The sequence below is a fragment of the Cavia porcellus genome, unplaced genomic scaffold, assembly GCF_034190915.1.
Source record: "Cavia porcellus strain 051 isolate PalLab524CR breed Dunkin Hartley unplaced genomic scaffold, mCavPor4.1 scaffold_10, whole genome shotgun sequence".
Taxonomy (NCBI): Eukaryota; Metazoa; Chordata; class Mammalia; order Rodentia; family Caviidae; genus Cavia; species Cavia porcellus.
Window position 1 is genome coordinate 32852887 of NW_026947493.1, and position 17535 is coordinate 32870421.

General features: G+C 57.9%; 2 protein-coding genes across 9 annotated transcripts in view; one reads left to right on the top strand and one right to left on the bottom strand.

The window, feature by feature from the left end:
• Stab1 (stabilin 1) overlaps positions 1–8821 on the top strand; it is a 26076-nt gene extending 17255 nt beyond the window's left edge. The window contains exons 37-69 of one of the 5 annotated variants that reach the window (XM_013143884.3): positions 144–227; positions 630–825; positions 918–1013; positions 1102–1147; positions 1246–1322; positions 1492–1617; positions 1820–1893; positions 2038–2112; positions 2357–2479; positions 2764–2811; positions 2926–3003; positions 3115–3261; positions 3542–3682; positions 3768–3830; positions 4373–4549; positions 4635–4721; positions 4807–4956; positions 5059–5115; positions 5203–5401; positions 5769–5918; positions 6006–6110; positions 6261–6368; positions 6450–6643; positions 6736–6880; positions 6962–7095; positions 7175–7340; positions 7414–7523; positions 7616–7735; positions 7816–7965; positions 8037–8141; positions 8222–8368; positions 8445–8558; positions 8638–8821. In XM_013143884.3, coding sequence (XP_012999338.1) covers positions 144–227; positions 630–825; positions 918–1013; positions 1102–1147; positions 1246–1322; positions 1492–1617; positions 1820–1893; positions 2038–2112; positions 2357–2479; positions 2764–2811; positions 2926–3003; positions 3115–3261; positions 3542–3682; positions 3768–3830; positions 4373–4549; positions 4635–4721; positions 4807–4956; positions 5059–5115; positions 5203–5401; positions 5769–5918; positions 6006–6110; positions 6261–6368; positions 6450–6643; positions 6736–6880; positions 6962–7095; positions 7175–7340; positions 7414–7523; positions 7616–7735; positions 7816–7965; positions 8037–8141; positions 8222–8368; positions 8445–8558; positions 8638–8694 — 3849 coding nt within the window. In that variant the 3' untranslated portion in view covers positions 8695–8821. Of the gene's footprint in view, positions 1–143; positions 228–629; positions 826–917; positions 1014–1101; positions 1148–1245; positions 1323–1491; positions 1618–1819; positions 1894–2037; positions 2113–2356; positions 2480–2763; positions 2812–2925; positions 3004–3114; positions 3262–3541; positions 3683–3764; positions 3831–4372; positions 4550–4634; positions 4722–4806; positions 4957–5058; positions 5116–5202; positions 5402–5768; positions 5919–6005; positions 6111–6260; positions 6369–6449; positions 6644–6735; positions 6881–6961; positions 7096–7174; positions 7341–7413; positions 7524–7615; positions 7736–7815; positions 7966–8036; positions 8142–8221; positions 8369–8444; positions 8559–8637 lie in introns of those variants that run through there. The other 4 variants (XM_013143883.3, XM_063257206.1, XM_063257207.1 and 1 more) reach the window with 4 other exon arrangements.
• On the bottom strand, positions 8717–17196 carry Nt5dc2 (5'-nucleotidase domain containing 2). Of its 4 annotated transcripts, XM_003480109.5 has the most exons (14): positions 16902–17194; positions 13104–13288; positions 12860–12934; positions 12511–12566; positions 12335–12428; positions 12011–12139; positions 11839–11899; positions 11656–11758; positions 11465–11566; positions 11176–11257; positions 9525–9611; positions 9307–9447; positions 9154–9218; positions 8717–9075 (listed from the first exon to the last, which is right to left on the bottom strand). In XM_003480109.5, exons 1-14 carry the CDS (start codon positions 17131–17133, stop codon positions 8814–8816), a joined length of 1674 nt encoding a protein of 557 aa, XP_003480157.1. In that variant the 5' UTR covers positions 17134–17194; the 3' UTR covers positions 8717–8813. The 4 variants fall into 4 exon arrangements, with proteins under 4 accessions (XP_003480157.1, XP_023417515.1, XP_063113279.1 ...); XM_023561747.2 differs by lacking the exon at positions 9154–9218 and having other exon boundaries at positions 16902–17196; XM_063257209.1 differs by lacking the exon at positions 11465–11566 and having other exon boundaries at positions 16902–17195.
• Between the last annotated feature and the right edge of the window lie 339 nt (positions 17197–17535).

Below are 17535 nucleotides of genomic sequence, written 5' to 3' on the forward strand. Positions count from 1 at the left end.
AGTCTCTCTGGGCCCTCCTACACCGAGGCTCCTGCTCCCATCTGTCTGTCTTACCAGCTTAGACACCTGCAGTGCTTTGTGTCTCTTCATTCTCCTCATCCCTGCCCAGCCCGCTGGCTGACCCTCCTGTCGTTCTGTTCCAGGACACGCCCAGGAAGAGCTGCGTGTACAGGGCAGGCCTTGCCATCTCCCGGGGCTGCTCCTACACCTGTGTCAAAAAGATCCAGGTTTGCCCTGAGCCCCTCCCCCACAAGGTTTTGGCCAGGGAGCAGGTGCCGACAGAGGAGGAGCTCAGACTAGATTTTCAGGGCAGCACAAGCGAAGCAAGGATGGTCTGAAGAAGGGAAGGGAAGAGATGTCCAAAGTCAGAGGGCCGCTGTTTTCCCTTCTGCCCCTCCCCCAGAGAGTAGGGAAGGAGGACTCAGCCCTGGGATCAGGCACTGCCCTTGCAGTCTTGAGCTTGTTCCCCCACCCTGCCAGGGTTGGTGGTAAAAGGCATTCAGCTGCTTTCCGCTCTTATCTGCCTATCCTGGGTTTGTGGCCCTGAGAGGCCCATCTTTTTCTCCCCCTCATCCATCCTGCCCTGCATGGAACATTTTCTTCCTTCCCTAATTCCCAGGTCTTTGCAGGTGCCTGATTGCTGCCCTGGCTATTTTGGCACACTGTGTGAGCCATGCCCCAGGGGCCTGGGAGGTGTGTGCTCAGGCCACGGGCAGTGCCAGGACAGGTTCCTGGGCAACGGGGAGTGCCGCTGCCATGAGGGCTTCCATGGGACGGCCTGCGAGATGTGCGAGCTGGGCCGCTATGGACCCAACTGCACGGGAGGTGAGGACGGGAGGGGCAGGGTGGCGGGCACCTTGGGGGAGGGGCAGGATGCAGGCTCCGCATAATTCCTGCACTTCCTCGTCCCTTTTCAGTGTGCAACTGTGCCCACGGACTCTGCCAGGAGGGGCTGCGAGGGAACGGAAGCTGTGTCTGTAACGTGGGGTGGCAGGGTCTCCGCTGTGACCAGAGTGAGTAGAACACCAGGGCGTGGGGTGAGTGATTCTAAGGGAGACAGTGCCTGAGTGTGAATGACCAGAACCTTCTTCCTGTCCCCAGAAATCACTGGTCCTCAGTGTGAGGAGAAATGTGACCCCAATGCCAAGTGAGATGAACTTTGGGGGGAGATGGGCAAGTAATGGGAGGACTGGGGAACAGGGCAGGGGGTGGCAGGCACAGTCTGAACTGCCACTTCCCTCCTAGCTGCATGCAGAGCTCAGCTGGAGCCCCTGCCTGTGTCTGTGCTGCGGGATATTCGGGCAATGGCAGCTACTGTTCAGGTCCAGCCCTCTGGGTGCCCTAGACTCTTTTCTCAGATGTAGGGGGTGGCTGACCCTTCTGCTGTCCAAATGAGTCCTACCTCTCCCTCCGACCTTTTACCATCTCTCATGACCTCCTCTCGTGCCCCACCTCCACTTCTCACAACTCTTTGGAATGATTTACCCCTAGAGGTGGATCCCTGTGCCCACGGCCATGGAGGCTGCTCCCCCCATGCCAGCTGCACCAAAGTGGCTCCTGGGCAGCGAACGTGCACCTGCCAGGATGGCTACACAGGTGACGGGGAGCTGTGCCAAGGTGAGGCTGGGCCCACCAACCCAGATGGTTATAGGACTAGAAGTCTGGTGTCAGTGGTCTGAAGCAGGCTAGGGTTGGAAAGCAAGGTGTGGAGACTGGAGTTCCAGAAAGGGGAGGGAATAAGCACCTGATGGTATAGACAGATGGATGAATGGAGGGGCTACCAATGGCCACCCCCTCATCCCAGTGTCTGTACCCACAGAGGTTAACAGCTGTCTCAACCACAATGGAGGCTGCCACATTCATGCTGAATGCATTCCCACAGGCCCTCAGCAGGTCAGCATGGCAGGCTGGACACTGGGGTTGTCCTGTATGGTGGGGCCTCTTTCAGACCAGCCCTGGGGAGGAGGTGACCCTTTTGTCTAGGGCACTGGCCAGCTTTTGGCTCCCAGCAGCCCTACTGATTGGGATTTGGTACAGGTGTCCTGCAGCTGCCATGAGGGTTACAGTGGAGATGGGATCCGGACCTGTGAGCTTCTAGACCCCTGCTCCAAGGTCAGGTCCCCCACTAGCACATTTTTCAGGAGAAGGGACTGTGGTGGGGAGCACCTTCCTTACCCTGGGAGGACCCTAAGGGCCTGTGGAGGGCGGGCCACCTTCCCCACAAGCTCAGTCTGGTTCCTGATAATAGAAATGGAGCTTTAGGGTCAGACAGCCACTTCATGACTTCACACCAGGGCTGGATGTGACTGAAGGGTCTTGGAAGTCACTGATGCCTCCCTTCCGGTCCCTGTCTCAGAACAATGGAGGCTGCAGCCCTTATGCTGTGTGCAAAAGCACAGGGGATGGCCAGAGAACGTGCACCTGTGATGCAGCCCGGACAGTGGGAGACGGCTTCACCTGCCGCACTCGCGTGGGCCTGGTAAAGATGCTCCAGTCTGCCCCGACCTGATCCTGGTTATGCTTCATGGCACTGACCAGGATTTGATCCTGATCCTGGTCTTGACCATGGTCCTGCACCCCTGACTCTTCCTGAGCCTAACTCAGCTGTGACACATGACATAACCCTGACATAAGCCCCACTCAGACTCCCTGAGCCTTCCTTTCCACATCTCTGGCCTGACCAGACCTTAGGTGCAGGTGCTGGGACAGGAGCCAGGCCCTGAATGGGGCCACCCCAAATCTGAGCTGATCCTTGCTCCCCAGGAACTCCTCCGGGACAAGAATGCCTCATTCTTCAGCCTCCATCTGCTGGTGAGTAACCAGCCTGGGCCCACCATCTCCCTACTTACCCATGTGGTAGGGAACCTGCTCTGAGTTTGTCTTTGGGGATGATCTATGGAGCCGGAATTGCTTCTCACTTCTCAGGAATACAGGGAGCTCAAGGGTGACGGGCCCTTCACAATCTTCGTGCCTCAGGCAGATCTGATGACCAACATGTCGCAAGTACGAAGCTGCCATAGAGGAAGGTTGGGGAGGGAGGTTGACACTGGTCGTGGGCGCCTGCGGGCAGAGGTAGCAATCGGAGGCCCCATTACCTTTGTGATGCCGCTTTAGGAAGAGCTGGCTCGGATTCGGGCACATCGCCAGATGGTATTCCGCTACCACGTGGTCGGCTGCCGGCGGCTGTGGAGCCCGGACCTGCTGGAGCAGGAGTACGCCACGGCGCTCTCAGGGCACTCGCTTCGCTTCAGCGAGAGGGAGGTGAGCAGGGCGCAGTTGCACCCGCCCTAGTGAAGCCCGTCGGGTCCTTGCCCCAGTCCAGGTTCAGATCCTCAGACTAGCCCAGGGGCACGTGCACCTCACCCTATGCTTGTTTCCCGAGCCTCGCCACGCGTCCCACTCCTAGCTCCTCCCTCAGTGCTGAACCTGACGGTGGGTGCAGCCGGTGCTGCTCCTCCAGCCCCCACCATACCCCCGACACACCCATTCTTCGGCTCCTCCCACCCCATCAGCGCCATTCAGCTCCACGCCCCACCCCCAGGGCAGTATTTACATCAACGACTTCGCACGGGTGGTGAGCAGCGACCATGAGGCGGTCAATGGGGTCCTGCACTTCATCGATCAAGTCCTGTTGCCACCAGACGTAGTATACTGGGAGCCCGGTGCTGTCACCGTCCCCCGGGTATGGTACAGGGTATGGTCCAGACTGGGGCCTGGATTCCCCTTTCCGCCTGACCTGGCTGCTCACGATGGTCTCTCCCCAGAAGAACCTCACCATCACCACCGCTGCAGACAGCTTTGGTTACAAGACCTTCAGCCACCTGGTGAAGGTACTGCCCCAAAGTGTGCCTCACAGTGTTTAGCTTCTAGCAGATGAGGGTGCCTGTGCACACTGCAGTGTGCAGACCACATCTCTAAGGGCGAGCCCACTGACCCAAGTGTGCAGGGGGTGTGTGTGCCAATGCCTCTCCATAAGGGTGCTCCCGTGAAGTGGTCCTTATCTGCTTCGAGCAATTCCAGCTACCTGCACTCAACTGCAGTCTGAAAATACTAGGTGGAAAGTCCCAAAAATAAATGACTCTTAGCTTTCCCCCAGAGCCCCTTAGATAACTTCTAATGTGATACACTGCTAGGAATTCTAATTTATTATTATCGTTAATTTCTTACCAGGAAGAATAGGCTGCACAGGGTTCAGTGCTATTTACAGTCTCATGCATCCCTGGCAGGGTGTGTGCGCGCGCATGCGTGCAGAGTGGAGTAGAAGGAATCCCCTGAGGGTGAGGGGTGTGGCTAATGCACCCTCTTCCCTCATTGCTGCCCCTCACCCTGCAATCATCCTGACTGCTGCCTCTCTGCTCCAACCCACCACCAGATGGCCGGCCTCCTACCCATGCTCCAAGATGCATCCCATCGGCCCCTCACAATGCTGTGGCCTACGGATGCTGCCCTGCAGGCCCTGCCCCCTGATCGGCAGGCCTGGCTGTACCATGAGGACCACCGTGACAGGCTGGCAGCCATTCTCCGTGGCCATGTCATCCGTAATATGGAGGTGAGCACACCTCAGAGCTTGGGGGATCCCCACTGCTTGCTCCTTAGCCTGCCTGCTGGCTCCAGTTGTGGCTCCATTTGTTCAGGCCTTGGCATCCGACCTGCCCAACCTGGGCCTACTCCGAACGATGCATGGGACTCCCATCTCCTTCTCCTGCAGCCGTGGCAGGCCTGTGAGTCTGGGAGAGGACTCAGGAGAGGGCAGTGAGGGACGGCAGGGCCTCCTACTCCCATGTGCTCCACATCATCTGTCTGCAGGGTGAGCTCATGGTGGGTGAGGATGATGCCCGGATCGTACAACGGTACCTGGCCTTTGAGGGTGGCCTGGCCTATGGCATCGACCAGCTGCTGGAGCCCCCTGGCCTTGGTGCTCGCTGCGATCGCTTTGAGACACGACCACTGCGACTGGTAAGGGAGACCACAGGCCAGAGGTGGCGGAGCTGGGGCCCAAGCGCAGCTGTTCTGTCTACACCCACCTGACCTTGTGGTGTTGGCCTCTACCCCTTCCAGAAGATCTGCAGCGTCTGTGGGCAGGAGCCACCCTGTCCTGAAGGCTCTCGGGAGGAGGTAAGGCACCTAAAGTGAGCTAGGATAAGGCAGAGGCCAAGGACTGCCAAACTTAGGCTGCCTATGACCTGACTCTTCCTGGCCCAGGGTAGCACTGAGACCTGTTGGCGCTACCCAAAGCTCTGGACAAACGCTCTACTGCATCCCTTCATGCTTGGTGGTGTATGGGTGCGGCCCAGCTACTGGGGTCAGCCTCAGAGCTTGGACAGGGGTTGCCAGCGCTCCTGTGTCACCACCATCTGGAAGCCTACCTGCTGTCCTGGCCACTATGGCAGTGAGTGCCAAGGTGAGCATCCTGAGGTTGCAGACTCCCGACCCACTCCTCAAGCCCCCAGTTTACCAAGGACAGAGCTCTGGTCCTTGTCCCTAAGAAAGGATATCCAGGGTGGGGGAGGTCTGGGCAATGAGCAGATTTACTAGAGGGGATGCTCAACGGGGGATGGGCGTGTGGAGGCTGTGGAAATGCTGGAGCACCTAGGAGTTCTCCAGGGCCTCCTGGCATGGAGGTGTCCTCAGCAATGTGGGAGCATCGTGGATGGGTGCTCCCTGAAGAAGCGGCCACTGGTTGGGGGGCAGATGCCAGGACTGAGCTACATGCGTGAGTGTCCTGATGGGAGCCCTTCCCAACCTCTTTCTCCTGCCCTGCCTCCCAGCTTGTCCTGGTGGCCCCAGCAGCCCCTGTAATGACCATGGTGTGTGCCTGGATGGCATGAATGGCAGTGGGCAATGTAAATGTCATTTGGGTTTTGCTGGGATGGCCTGTGAACTCTGCGCCCCGGGTGCCTTTGGACCCCAATGCCAAGGTGGGCTATCCCTGCCCTGTCCCACCTAGCCCCAATTCCCTTGGCTTAAGTGCCCACCTTTATCCTCCTGCCTGTCCCTCTCTCCAGCCTGCCGCTGCATGCCACATGGCCGCTGTGATGAGGGCCTTGGGGGCTCTGGTTCCTGCTTCTGTGATGAAGGGTGGACTGGGCCACACTGTGAGGTGCAGCTGGGTGAGTGTCCGTGGGGTTTGTGCCCATGCAGCGTACACTTGCACACTACCCCAAGGGTACACGCAGTGGGGAGGCCTGAGGGTGGCTAGGACAGGTGGACACCAGGAGCGCAGCTGCTGACCTGGTCATATGGGATGGGCCTGGGGGCAGAGTTGCAGCCCGTGTGTACCCCACCCTGTGCATCCCAGGCCATGTGCCGTGCAGGCAACCACTGCGAGTGTGGCTTGGGCTATGAAGGTGATGGCCGTGTGTGCACAGGTGAGCAGGTGACAGGGAGGGACGGGGGGCACCTCCAGTTCCCTTATCACCTGCCTTAACCACTGTCTTCTTCTGTCCCAGTGGCAGACCTGTGCCAGGATGGGCATGGTGGCTGCAGTGAACATGCCAACTGCAGCCAGGTAGGCACAGTGGTCACGTGTGCCTGCCTGGCCAACTATGAGGGCGATGGCTGGAGCTGCCGGCCCCGCAACCCCTGTGCGGACAGCCATCGTGGGGGCTGCAGCGAGCACGCTGACTGCCTGTACACTGGCCCAGTAAGGAGGGCTTGAGCTAACAGCCAAGGCGGGGCAGTCCCTCCAACTCACTGCCCTTGTCTCTGAAGGACCCCACTATCTCCCTGCTCTAGAACACCCGGCGCTGTAAATGCCACGCAGGCTACGTGGGTGATGGATTACAGTGTCTAGAAGAAGCGGAGCCGCCTGTGGACCGCTGTCTGGGCCGGCCGTCACCCTGCCATTCGGATGCAGTGTGCACTGACCTGCACTTCCAGGGTGTGTTCCCTGCTTGCTGCTGGCTGGTGCTTTCTCTCTCTGCCTTCTGGCCAGCTGACCACCATCGCTTTTCTCCTGCAGAAAAGTGGGCTGGTGTCTTCCACCTCCAGGCCACCAGTGGCCAATATGGCCTGAACTTCTCAGAGGCTGAGGCAGCCTGTGGGGCCCAGGGAGCTGTCCTTGCTTCATTCTCTCAGCTTTCTGCTGCCCAGCAGGTATGCGAGCTCAGGAGTCACAGCCAAGTCTTTGGGGTCCCAAGTTGGGCCATGGGTCTCAGCATCCCTGCTTTTGCAGCTGGGCCTCCACCTCTGCCTAGTGGGCTGGCTGGCCAATGGTTCTGCTGCCCATCCTGCTGTGTTCCCTGCAGCAGACTGTGGTGATGGTCAGGTAGGTGTGGTCAGCTTAGGCACCCGAAAGAACCTCTCGGAGCGCTGGGATGCCTACTGCTACCGTGTACAAGGTGCGTCCATCCTACCACGCCCTGCTTTGCCCCTCCTGCCAACCTACGAGTCACTGACCTGCCTTCCTTGCAGACGTGGCTTGCCGATGTCGGGACGGCTTTGTGGGAGATGGTATCAGCGTGTGTAATGGGAAGCTGCTTGATGTACTGGCTGCCACTGCCAACTTCTCTACCTTTTATGGGGTGTGCAGGGACCCAGACTCAGGGGTGGGGCCCGGGTGCCCGGGGTGCCCAGGGAGGAGCCTGTCCACAGCCCTGTCTTCTCAACCTCCCAGATGCTGCTGGACTATGCCAATGCCACCAAGCGAGGTCTGGACTTCCTGGGTTTCCTGGATGATGAGCTTACTTACAAGACACTCTTCGTCCCTGTCAACGAAGCCTTTGTGAATAACATGGTAACACAGGGGTGCGGGCACAGCAGGCACCAGGCTGTTCCCTCTGGCTGGCCCCACCTAACAGGCCTTTCTCCACCCAGACGCTGAGCGGCCCAGACCTTGAACTCCATGCTTCCAATACCACCTTCCTGCACACAAACGCCACGCAGGGGACCTTGCTCCCTGCCCACTCAGGTCTCAGCCTTGTCATCAGTGACGTGGGCCCTGACAATAGTTCTTGGGCCCCTGCGGTGAGTCTAGCTTCGTCCTCCCTGCTGGATCTGGTCCTCTCCTGCAGGGCCTGACACTTGTCTCCCTGCAGGCTCCAGGGACGGTTGTGGTTAGGCATATCATCGTGTGGGACATCATTGCCTTCAATGGCATCATTCACGCTCTGGCCAGCCCCCTCATGTCGCCTCCACAGGCTGTGAGTCTGGGGAGGAAGGCAGAGCTGTAAGGGGTGAGGGACAGCTTTGGCCAGGTCTCTGATGCTCTCCTTGTTTGCAGGGGGCAGTAATAGTACCCGAGAGCCTGCCTGTGGCAGCAAGTGTTGGGGCTGTGGTAGTCATTGGAGCACTGCTCTGTTTGGTGGCAGCAGCTCTCTACCTCCGAGTTCGAGGCAAGCCTGCTGGGTTTGGCTTTTCCACCTTCCAGGTAGGGTTGGCGACACGGAGGTGGTGAGCAGGGTCATTGTCCTTCCATCTTCCATGAGACCTGTCATCCCTCTTAGGCAGAGGATGATGCTGATGATGACTTCGCTCCATGGCAAGAAGGGCACCCAACCCTTGTCTCTGTACCTAATCCTGTTTTTGGCAGCCACGATGCTGTCTGTGAGCCCTTTGATGTGAGTGTGGGAGGTGTGGAGGTGTGGAAGGGGTCCCGGGCCCCATCTTGCCCTGCTGCAACTGGCCTCCCTCTCCCAGGACTCACTCCTTGAGGACGACTTCCCTGACACTCAGAGGATCCTTGCTGTCAAGTGATGGGCTGAGGTCAAGCAGAGCATGTGGGAAGTGACCACTTTTATTGCTTTTCTGGACAGAGGCCCAGTGTGGATGGGGCAGGAGGGAGTGGGGGTCTGTCCTGGATAATAAAGGTACCCTCAGCGGATATGAGCCATGTCACCGAGGAAGGGTGTCTTCATGCAGCCTGTGCACAGCTGGTCCATCCAGAGGGGTGCCTCATGCTGCAGGGGTGTGCGGCGTGGGTAGAAGGTGAAGTCCACTCGGTAGTTGAGCAGGCAGCTGAGAGAGGCCATGTAGAGGTCGGAGAAGCGCACGAGGCGCCTGGAGAAGTAGGTGGGGTTGTGGAAGGTACGGAAGATGCTCCCAAACTGAGCATTGAACAGGGCCTTGGTGATGTACCTGGGGAGAAGAAGGGGCTCTTGAGAGTGGACACATGAGGGCCTAGGACAAGACCTACCCTGGCGCCCCGCTGTGCACCTCAGCTCCTGCCGCTCCTTCATCCAGGCAGCCAGCACCTGTTGTGACTCTGCGTCCTGATAAGTCTGGAGTGGGGAAAAGCCAGTATATGGCTCATCTGCCCAGGAGGCTAAAGCCCTGGCCTCTCCTCCCAGACGACCTACTGCCCTGTACCTGCATGCGCTCCAGCAGCCCCGTCAGTGCCTGCTGCCAGGTCAGCGAGTGCATGTACTGTTCAGTGTTGATGATGCGGATCTCGCGCTCCAGCTCCGGGATGATGGCGCCTGTGCGCCAGCCATGACGCAGCATGAGATCCTGGTGGGAGACTGGCATCAGTGACAGCTGGGAAGCTCCCCACCCTTCAGCCCTGTGACCCAGCCCTGCCTCCTCACCGCTAGATCACTGTAGAGATGGTCTCCAAAGTAGAGGACCCGGGGGCCACGCCACTCTGTCAGCCGGAGGAAGTCAAACAGGTTTCCCTTGGGAATGGAGAAAGACTGCTGAGTCAACAGGTCCCATGGGGCCGAGGCACCGCCCTCTCAGTGCTGCTGGAGGCCAGAGGTCGGGCTGCCCTTTCCAGCGGCCTGGCTGTGCTGTAGTCCTCACCACTCACCCTCCCACTTGAGAAGTGGGTGTCTGCCCACCACAGGGTGGGCGCCTGTGGGCCTACTGCAGTGTCCTGATCCTGGAGGGTCTCACACCTGTTCCAGGCTGGACACTAAGTCCCTGTTTATGAGAAACAGGCCATTGAGCAGGCCCCATGCTCTAAAGCAAAGGGCCCTGAGATTCCTGTTGACTGCCTCAGCCCAGAGGGATCCAAGAGACCAGAGGCCCAGCTCACTGGCCAGGCTGTTGGCTTTTCCTGCTCCGAAGTCAGAGAAACAAACACTTGGCGGGCCCAAATATAACTGGAAAGGTCATGGGGCAGAGTGATGGTGGAGGAGTCAGAACCAGTTGTCCCCTCAGATCCAGAAGCAAGAATGTACACCCAGTGAACGTACACCCATAGTTCACAGAGCTGTCTGCCCCCAAGAGCCTCAGAGGGATGGGAACAGCTGGGACAAATGGTTGTAGAGAAGCAGGCAGACCCACTTAAGGCTGTGACCCCTGGCCAAGGAAGGATCTTGAGGCAAGAGATGGGGAGAGGACAGAGAATGACGGGGACTTAGGGCGAGGCTCATGAGAACCAGGCAGGATCCAACACACACAGCATAAACAAACTTCAGACCGTTGGATTAAGAACTGCCTGGCAGCTACAGAGGAAGAAGTTAACATTCCCACAATAGTGCCTGCTTTCCTCCACCATGGGTAGATGCCGAGACCAAGGAGAGCACTTTCCTCAGAGTGGGGTTGGAGTGCTGCCGCTAAGCCAGGCCTGAGCACTTGGACACTGTGCCCTTGGCCAACTGCTGGCTCCCCCAGCACCAGCATCGAGGCCTCCGGAATCTCTACCCGTAAGACACCCGGCTCAGCCAGGATTTCCACATTCCAGTCAAGGCCAAATGCCTTAATCAGCTCCTCTCATGGCCACCTGATAGTTCAGGCTCGGCCCTTTATCTTCCTAGCCAGGCAGGAAGAGGCCCTCTCCAGTTTTCAGGAACTTGCTACTAGCCTGGCTCAAGAGTTCCCCAGCCGGGTCTTCCCATAGCAGTGCTCAGCCCCAGCTAACTATAGTGCCATTCACCAGGTCCTCAGAGGGGACAGCACATTCTAAGTTCTTTATGCCACAACTTGAGGAGAGTACCAAGCTGCTTTTGCAATAAGGTGACTAGGTCAGGCTCCCCCTGCTACTGTGTGGGGTCACACTCATGCAGCATGACCAAGAAGCCAAGCACCCTCTTCCCATGGTTCAGATCTCCCAGACCTGCTCTCTAACTCACCTGCCATGGTGACTAGCAGTCACTGCTGCTGGTTCTAGCCCAGTGTGGGGCTGGCCAGGGATATGGGGGCTGTGGTGCTTCCTCAGAGGCTGTGGCTACACAGGCCAAGGTCTTGGTTAGCCCCTAGCAACTGCTGGGTGCTACCTTTCCAGACTGCCCTCACCTGCCGATAGATTGTGCCCTTTTCCAAGCGCGTGATCCGGTCCCAGTGGAGTGAGCCCTTTTCATCGAGTTTTCGGAAAGGCCTGAGGGGAGAGCCAGGGGCTGGATCTGCAGTCTGTGCTCCCCGATCTCTGCAAGCCCACCCACAAGTGCATGCCTCCTAGCAAGGTCACTTTCTCACCCCACACGGAGTGACGAAAAAAGGCCAGTCTGGCCTTGTGTCTCAAGTCCCCTCACTAGGGTAGGGGCCTCTGCTTCCCCCACCCCACTGCCTGCTTCCAAGACCATACTTGCGCCGGTCAGTGAAAAAGCTGGGCTTGTCTGCCTGGACGATAACCACGTCAAAGAGTTGGCGCCAGTCGGGACCCACCATGTGCCTCATGCCCTTGTCCCTGTGAAGATGTGATGCAGGCTGCAGGTAGTCTGGCCACCAGCCCAGGCTGCGGTCCTGCCCCCCCATCCACAGTGGGGCTGGACTCACACAAAGCTGAAAGGACTGTTAGTGATGAGGAACAGCTGTTTCCCATGGGCTACCAGGCGGCTCAAAACTGCAAATGTTTCATCTCCTCTCAGGATGTACTTCTCTGAGGGAGAATATGGGCTGTGAGGGCCAGTCCTTCCTCCTGCTCAGACAAGCCAAGGAAGGGCTACTGTCCACCCTTACCCATGTCTCGCTCAATCCACTGGTACATGAGGCCCTTCACATGCACATCTCGAATAGCATCCTGCAAGATGAATGGGAACAATAAGGGCACAGCAGGGTCCAAGAAAGGCCTGCCGTATTGTGGTTGGACTATGCCTTCCTGCCAGCTAACAGGCAGTCCTAGAATCCCTACCGTCACATCCTTGTACAGGTGTGCTTGGTCAAACTCCAGGCTGTGGCCCAGGAAGTAGTCCACCACACAGGACAGCAGTGCCATCTCTGGCAGTGAGAAGATGTCCATGAACTGCTTGATGGAGGGGCCCTATGGAGAGGGCTATGTCTCAGCCATCCCTCTGACCCCACCACCCCGGCACTGGGGTCTAAGGCCTTCAAATATGCCTTGGAACACTGTCAGAACTCAGTGGTGGGTCAGGGCTGGCCAACTGCCCTATGGGGAGCTGGCATCAGTGAGATCACCACTATGTGGCCTCTTTGAGGAGCAAGATGATGGGAATACCTTGCCGTAGAAACCACTCATCTGGTAGAGTGGGATGTGCTGGGTGCCTCCGTAGAGGTCGATCACTTCTTCATCTGGCACAGGCTGGAGGCCCCTGAATTGGGGCACAAACACCATCATTCCAAACCCAGGCAGGGTGGTGGCTGGGGCAGGACCAAGGCAGAGACAGTACTGACCTGTAGGCTGTCCCCAGCTGCACATAATGGAACGCGTCAATCTTCATCAGAAGGCTCTGGGGGCACCAGAGGCAAGTCAGCAATGAGATGTAAGTTTCTGCCTCTGAGCAGCAGAGTTCTCTGCCTCATTGATGTTCCTAAGCTTTAACTAGCTGCCCTGAGCCAGCCTCTTCTAGTCACCATGCCAAAGCCTCCATGGGAGGGTCCTACCGGATCAGGTGCAAACCAAGAAGCAGCTACAGCTTTGAGACCAAGGGGTTAGAGAGATGAGACCTTTCTTGAGAGGAAAGCGGTGACAAGCAAAGAGTCCTGCACATGTCCAGCCAGGACGCTGTACCCAGCCACTCACCTTCTGAATGTCATAGTGGAGGCCTCGGATGGCAAAGCTGGGGTTGTAGTCATACTTGCGAATTCCCTCTGGGTACTACTGAGCAAAAAGAACCAGGCCTAAGCCAGCAGCACTACCAGTCCTGCTGGCTGGCTGGCTACCTTACGGTATCGATCCAGCTCTGCCCTGAGGACCCGAAGAGTCCTACGACTCAGCCTGGAGCTTAGGTCAAGCTGGGCTCTACCAGCTTCCAGGCGTGTCTCACCTTGTAGTGTTCAATCAGGATATCCCGGGCAGCATTAAAGATCTCAGGGTGCAGAGCATCTGCATACTGGGCCAGCGTGTAGTCATAGTCAAAGCCATAGACCTCAACATCACGCAGACTGATCTCATTGTTGGCGTAGATGGCTGCTGGGTTGAGGAGGCTGCAGACCTCAGGGGGCAGAAGATCTAGAGATAGGATAAACAGTATGAGGAGGAAGATGATCCTAGGAGTGGCTATCCTGGGCACTTTGTAGGGTACCTATTCGGGTAAGCCTCATGAAACAACCCAAGATAGACTCTTAGCCTGATGTTGTAGTGGATAAAACAGGCTCAGAGAGAAGGTACTTGCCAGGTAGCAATGGGCCAAGTGCATGGCTGGAGCTCCTCCTCTTCATGCAACCCAGCAGGTGTACCAAACCAGGCTCTCACCAAGCCCCATCAGACATTCAACTGTGGTGGAAGCCTGGCAACACCTGGGGCAGGCAGCTACTGCTGGCTGAATAGCTGCTCTTGAAACTATCTATAGTACAAATTCTGCCGCTTTCTCAAACTCTGTTCAGGAGCACCACTCTTGGTCCCTCCCTTGCTGCCCACTGGCCATATCTACCCCTCCTTAGAGGTATTTTTAAGGGTAGTACGAAGGGACTGGGGAATCTGTGAGTGGGTGCTGAGCACCACAGCCTTTCTACCCTGGCCAGAGCTAGAGCTAGGGCTCAAGAATATGTGATGTAGGAACCCCTTCTGCTGCTCAGGCTGCCAACTCTAAATACCTGCTGCAGCCCAGGGAATAAGGTCTCACTAATCGGATTTCAGCTGCCAGCCAGCCAACATAATGACATTTCCTGGATTTTGCCAGGGAACATTGCTAATTACAACAGTTGGGACATGTGATGCCAGGTTCCAGGCCATTACCTGAGCTGCTCCCTTTGGGGGACGTGGTCATGGCCACTCAAGCCTCGGGCTGCCCATGGGGAGCTGAGCAGGGCACTGTGTGGAGTGAGCTCTGGAGTCACAGGCTCTCTTGCCTGCTTTCCTCCCCATCTGTACAATGTGGGAGGTAGGTGTAGAAAGGGCATGGGCTTTGGGGTCAGCCAGCCCCTTAACACCCATGGTTGTGACTTCGGCCTCAGGCCCTTTCCCTGTTTCTGAAGTTGTACCAACCCATGGGGGTTAATGTGCCTCTTAGTCCCACGAACTCCTTGTCCTGTTTCCCTGAGTTGCAGACAGGGGAGGAGGGAGGACTAGGTGTGTAGGTGTGAAGAGGTCCCAGGTCCAAATACCTCAGGACTCTGTCTCAGCCACAGTCCTAGTCACCAAGCAGGAGTTCCTGATCCCTAGCATTCCTGGCATCTGCTGTATTCAAAAGCTGGCATCGCACCAATGTGCTCCCTGCTCTACAGCATTTACTGCACAGGGATCAATCCCTACCTTCTTCCTTTGGAGTCAAGTGCAGGGTGTGGGTGTGAGAACAGGTGTGGCTGGTTTCTCTGGTGGCCCCAGGCCAGCACAGCGAAGCAGCTGCTCCACAGATCAGATCCATGAATGCGATGAAGCACTTCACTAGGACTGTGACACAGCCAACTGCAGTCTAAGGAGCTGCCTCTTAGGTGCCTGTCTTTACTTATTGTCACTAGGGTCCTGGTCCTTAGCTGCCCGCCTAGCTAGGCCTTGCCTTCCTTATGTTTCCAGGTACAAACTGTGCCAGTGACTCTTGGCACAGTGTTCATAGCTCCCCAGAGTAAGAGGGGTCTGCTTGGAAGTGTAGCACCTTGCTGGCAGAGTTCTTTGCCTTTGCCCATGAGGATGTTCTCAGGGGCAGACAATTCCAGGGACAAAACAGAATGAAGAACCAGCCCACAAGCCCTGGGCTCCTCACGCCATTTTCACAGAGAACACTATAGCTCTGAGGCAGCTGCGTTGCGTTCCCTTCCTGAGGGCTGTGGTGTAGAAGGCCAGGAGAGGATGTGCCCTGAGCTGGCACTGGCCTGCTACATTTACAGTTCCTTGTCCCACCCCTACCCTCCTTCTCTTCTCAGCCCCCAATTCCCTCACCTGCCCAAGCTCCAGGTTCTGTGCTCAACACCTTCCTTGCAACCATGAAACACTCGTGGTTGCCTAAGGGATTCTTGTTCAATCCTCACTCAAGTGAGGTGAAGCAATCACATTCATTCCTCCGCATTCCAGACAAAGAAACTGGAGCTCAGAGAGGTGAAGTCACTTGCTCCAAACCACTGAGCAGTAGGCAATGGAGTTGAGATGTGTGTCTGGGTTACCCCATCTGCCTTAACTCTTCTTCAGCAGTCTAGCCACACAGGTGGGGCAGGAAGTGACTCTCCTGCTACACTGTTCTCCAGGTGTGCATGTAGAGAGCTGGTCAGGAGCTGCAGTTTTGCCCATAGGCATCAGACTAAGGTATACCTCAATGCCAAGAAAACTCAATAAACTGGAGAGGATCAGGCCACAGGGGCACACAGCTGGCTCACGCTGGTGTATCAGTGGAAGGACACTGTACAACAGGAACTTACATGCAAGGTCTGAAGATGCCGGCAGGTCTGGAGGGAATGCCCGGTAGATCCCCCTTTGTCTACCCCTCACACTTCCAAGTAGGATTCTCAAGACCCAGAGTCTTCTCTAGGTGTATGACAAAGACTTCGGAACACTCAGGCTGCCTCTCCATAGAGGAACTCTACCCAGGACTTCAAGGGCTTGTAAACAATTCTCAGAGGTCCTAACTATTATTTTCAGCTTGTCAAAAGATGTGTTTTAGCTACCTTCTGAGTCTTCACACAGCAGCAGTGGAAGCCCCTGTCAGCTGGAATCTTCCAGACAGGGCTACTTAGTCTTAGTCTTACTAGACAATGAAAGGGGGTAACCCAGGGGGGAGTGATATCCCTAAGCTCTGTCTTCTTGGACTCATTTTTTTCCCACAAGTCATCACAACTCTGTAATACAGGCCACTCAGGACACTGAGGGTCCAAATGGGTAACACTTGCTCACTTGCTGAGGGCCACCCAGCTAGGCAGTGATAGGGCCAAAGCCCAAACCACAACTGTCTGGAGCAGGGACAGGGCCTCACTAGATGGTGGAGGGACGTCCAACACTGAGCTTGGGGACTCACTAGTGGCCCAGCCTGCCCTGCAGGGGGGAATTGGGCCTCATCAGCTTATTCTGAGAGACGGGGTGGGGCGATGTGATAAGTGTGCTTATGCAGCCCTGACCAAGGGGATAGCGCTCTCAGGGATTTTAGGGGACGGGGATGACTTGGTGTTTCCCCAACGCTTTTGTCGCCCTTGTAGAGCGCACCCAAACTCAACAGCGAAACCAAGAGGTGTCTTAAAAGCTTAATAGCTGTCAGCTTAGGATCGGGCCGTCACCAAGAGCTCGTTCCCGGCAAGCCCGGCTCCTAGGCATTGTGCACAGCACTCCCACCCAAAAGGCCGACGGTTGCCTGCTTTTCCGCTGCGGCCCGCCCTAGGTAGGACCCCTCGCAGGCCGGCGGGGGGCGCGCACGCCCGGAGCCGCTCCAAGCTGCAGACCGAACTGTGAAACACCCCGCCCCGCCCGCCCGCTCCCCGGCGTCAGGGCTCTCTGCGAGAGAATCGGGGCACCCCAAAGCTCCCGGGACAATCGCCGAAGCTTTTTAAAAGCTGCCCCGTTCTCTGGCTCCGGAGCCCTGACGAGCCCCCGAAGAACCGCGCCTAGGACAGTTTCGGAGCGATGTCCCAGTACTTCGACTGTCCGTCCTCCCGCCTTGCGGGAAACTCACCCCCCGGGGCTCGGCCCACCCCAGTTCACCCACCGTGCACCAGTTTCCGCATGTCCTGGTAACGAGCCCACAAGTGCGCGCCGAGGTCGGCGCTGCCTGCGGGAGCCGGGGAGGGCGCGGAGCGTGGGGTACCGGGGCAGGGGGCGCCAGGACCTGGCGGGCCGCAGCCAGGGCAGGAGGGCGCGGACGAGGCGGCTCGCGGCCCGCCGTGGCCTCCGCACAGCAACCAGCGCCGAGCGGCCGCCCACAGCCCCGCACCAGCCATGCCCCCTGCGTGGCCCCGCCACCCTCTGCCCGTCAGCTACCCCGCCGCCCTCCGACTGCGCGCCCGCCACCGTGGCCACGTGCTCTTCGCGGCGGCGAGCCAATGGGCGCGGCGCGTGGATCCGGCCAGCCAATGGGCTTGCCCCTTGCCCAGGGGGGCGGGAGGCCCGGGGGGTGGGGATAGCCGCCCCTTCCCCCTCCCCCAGTCCCTGGCGCGGCTGAGGGCTCGGTGCCCCTCTTTGGCCGTCGCGGCGGTGATGGCGGCTCCTTCTTGATTCTAGAACCTGAGACCGGCAGTCCCCTCCAGGCTCCAGACGGCAGGGGCACAGAGAAGAGGGGCTGGAGTGCGCGGGGTCCTGGGGACCTGGGGCCTTCTTCTCTTTACCCGGGTTCTTCGGTGCCT

Excerpts from the sequence above, each read along its gene's own strand:
- Nt5dc2 (XM_003480109.5), bottom strand. The coding sequence starts at position 17,133 with ATGGCTGGTGCGGGGCTGTGGGCGGCCGCTCGGCGCTGGTTGCTGTGC. Across the intron at positions 11,900-12,010 it reads ACCTGTACAAGGATGTGACG|GATGCTATTCGAGATGTGCA; the intron begins GTAGGGATTCTA and ends TTCATCTTGCAG. Across the intron at positions 9,448-9,524 it reads ATCTCTACAGTGATCTAGCG|GATCTCATGCTGCGTCATGG; the intron begins GTGAGGAGGCAG and ends GTCTCCCACCAG.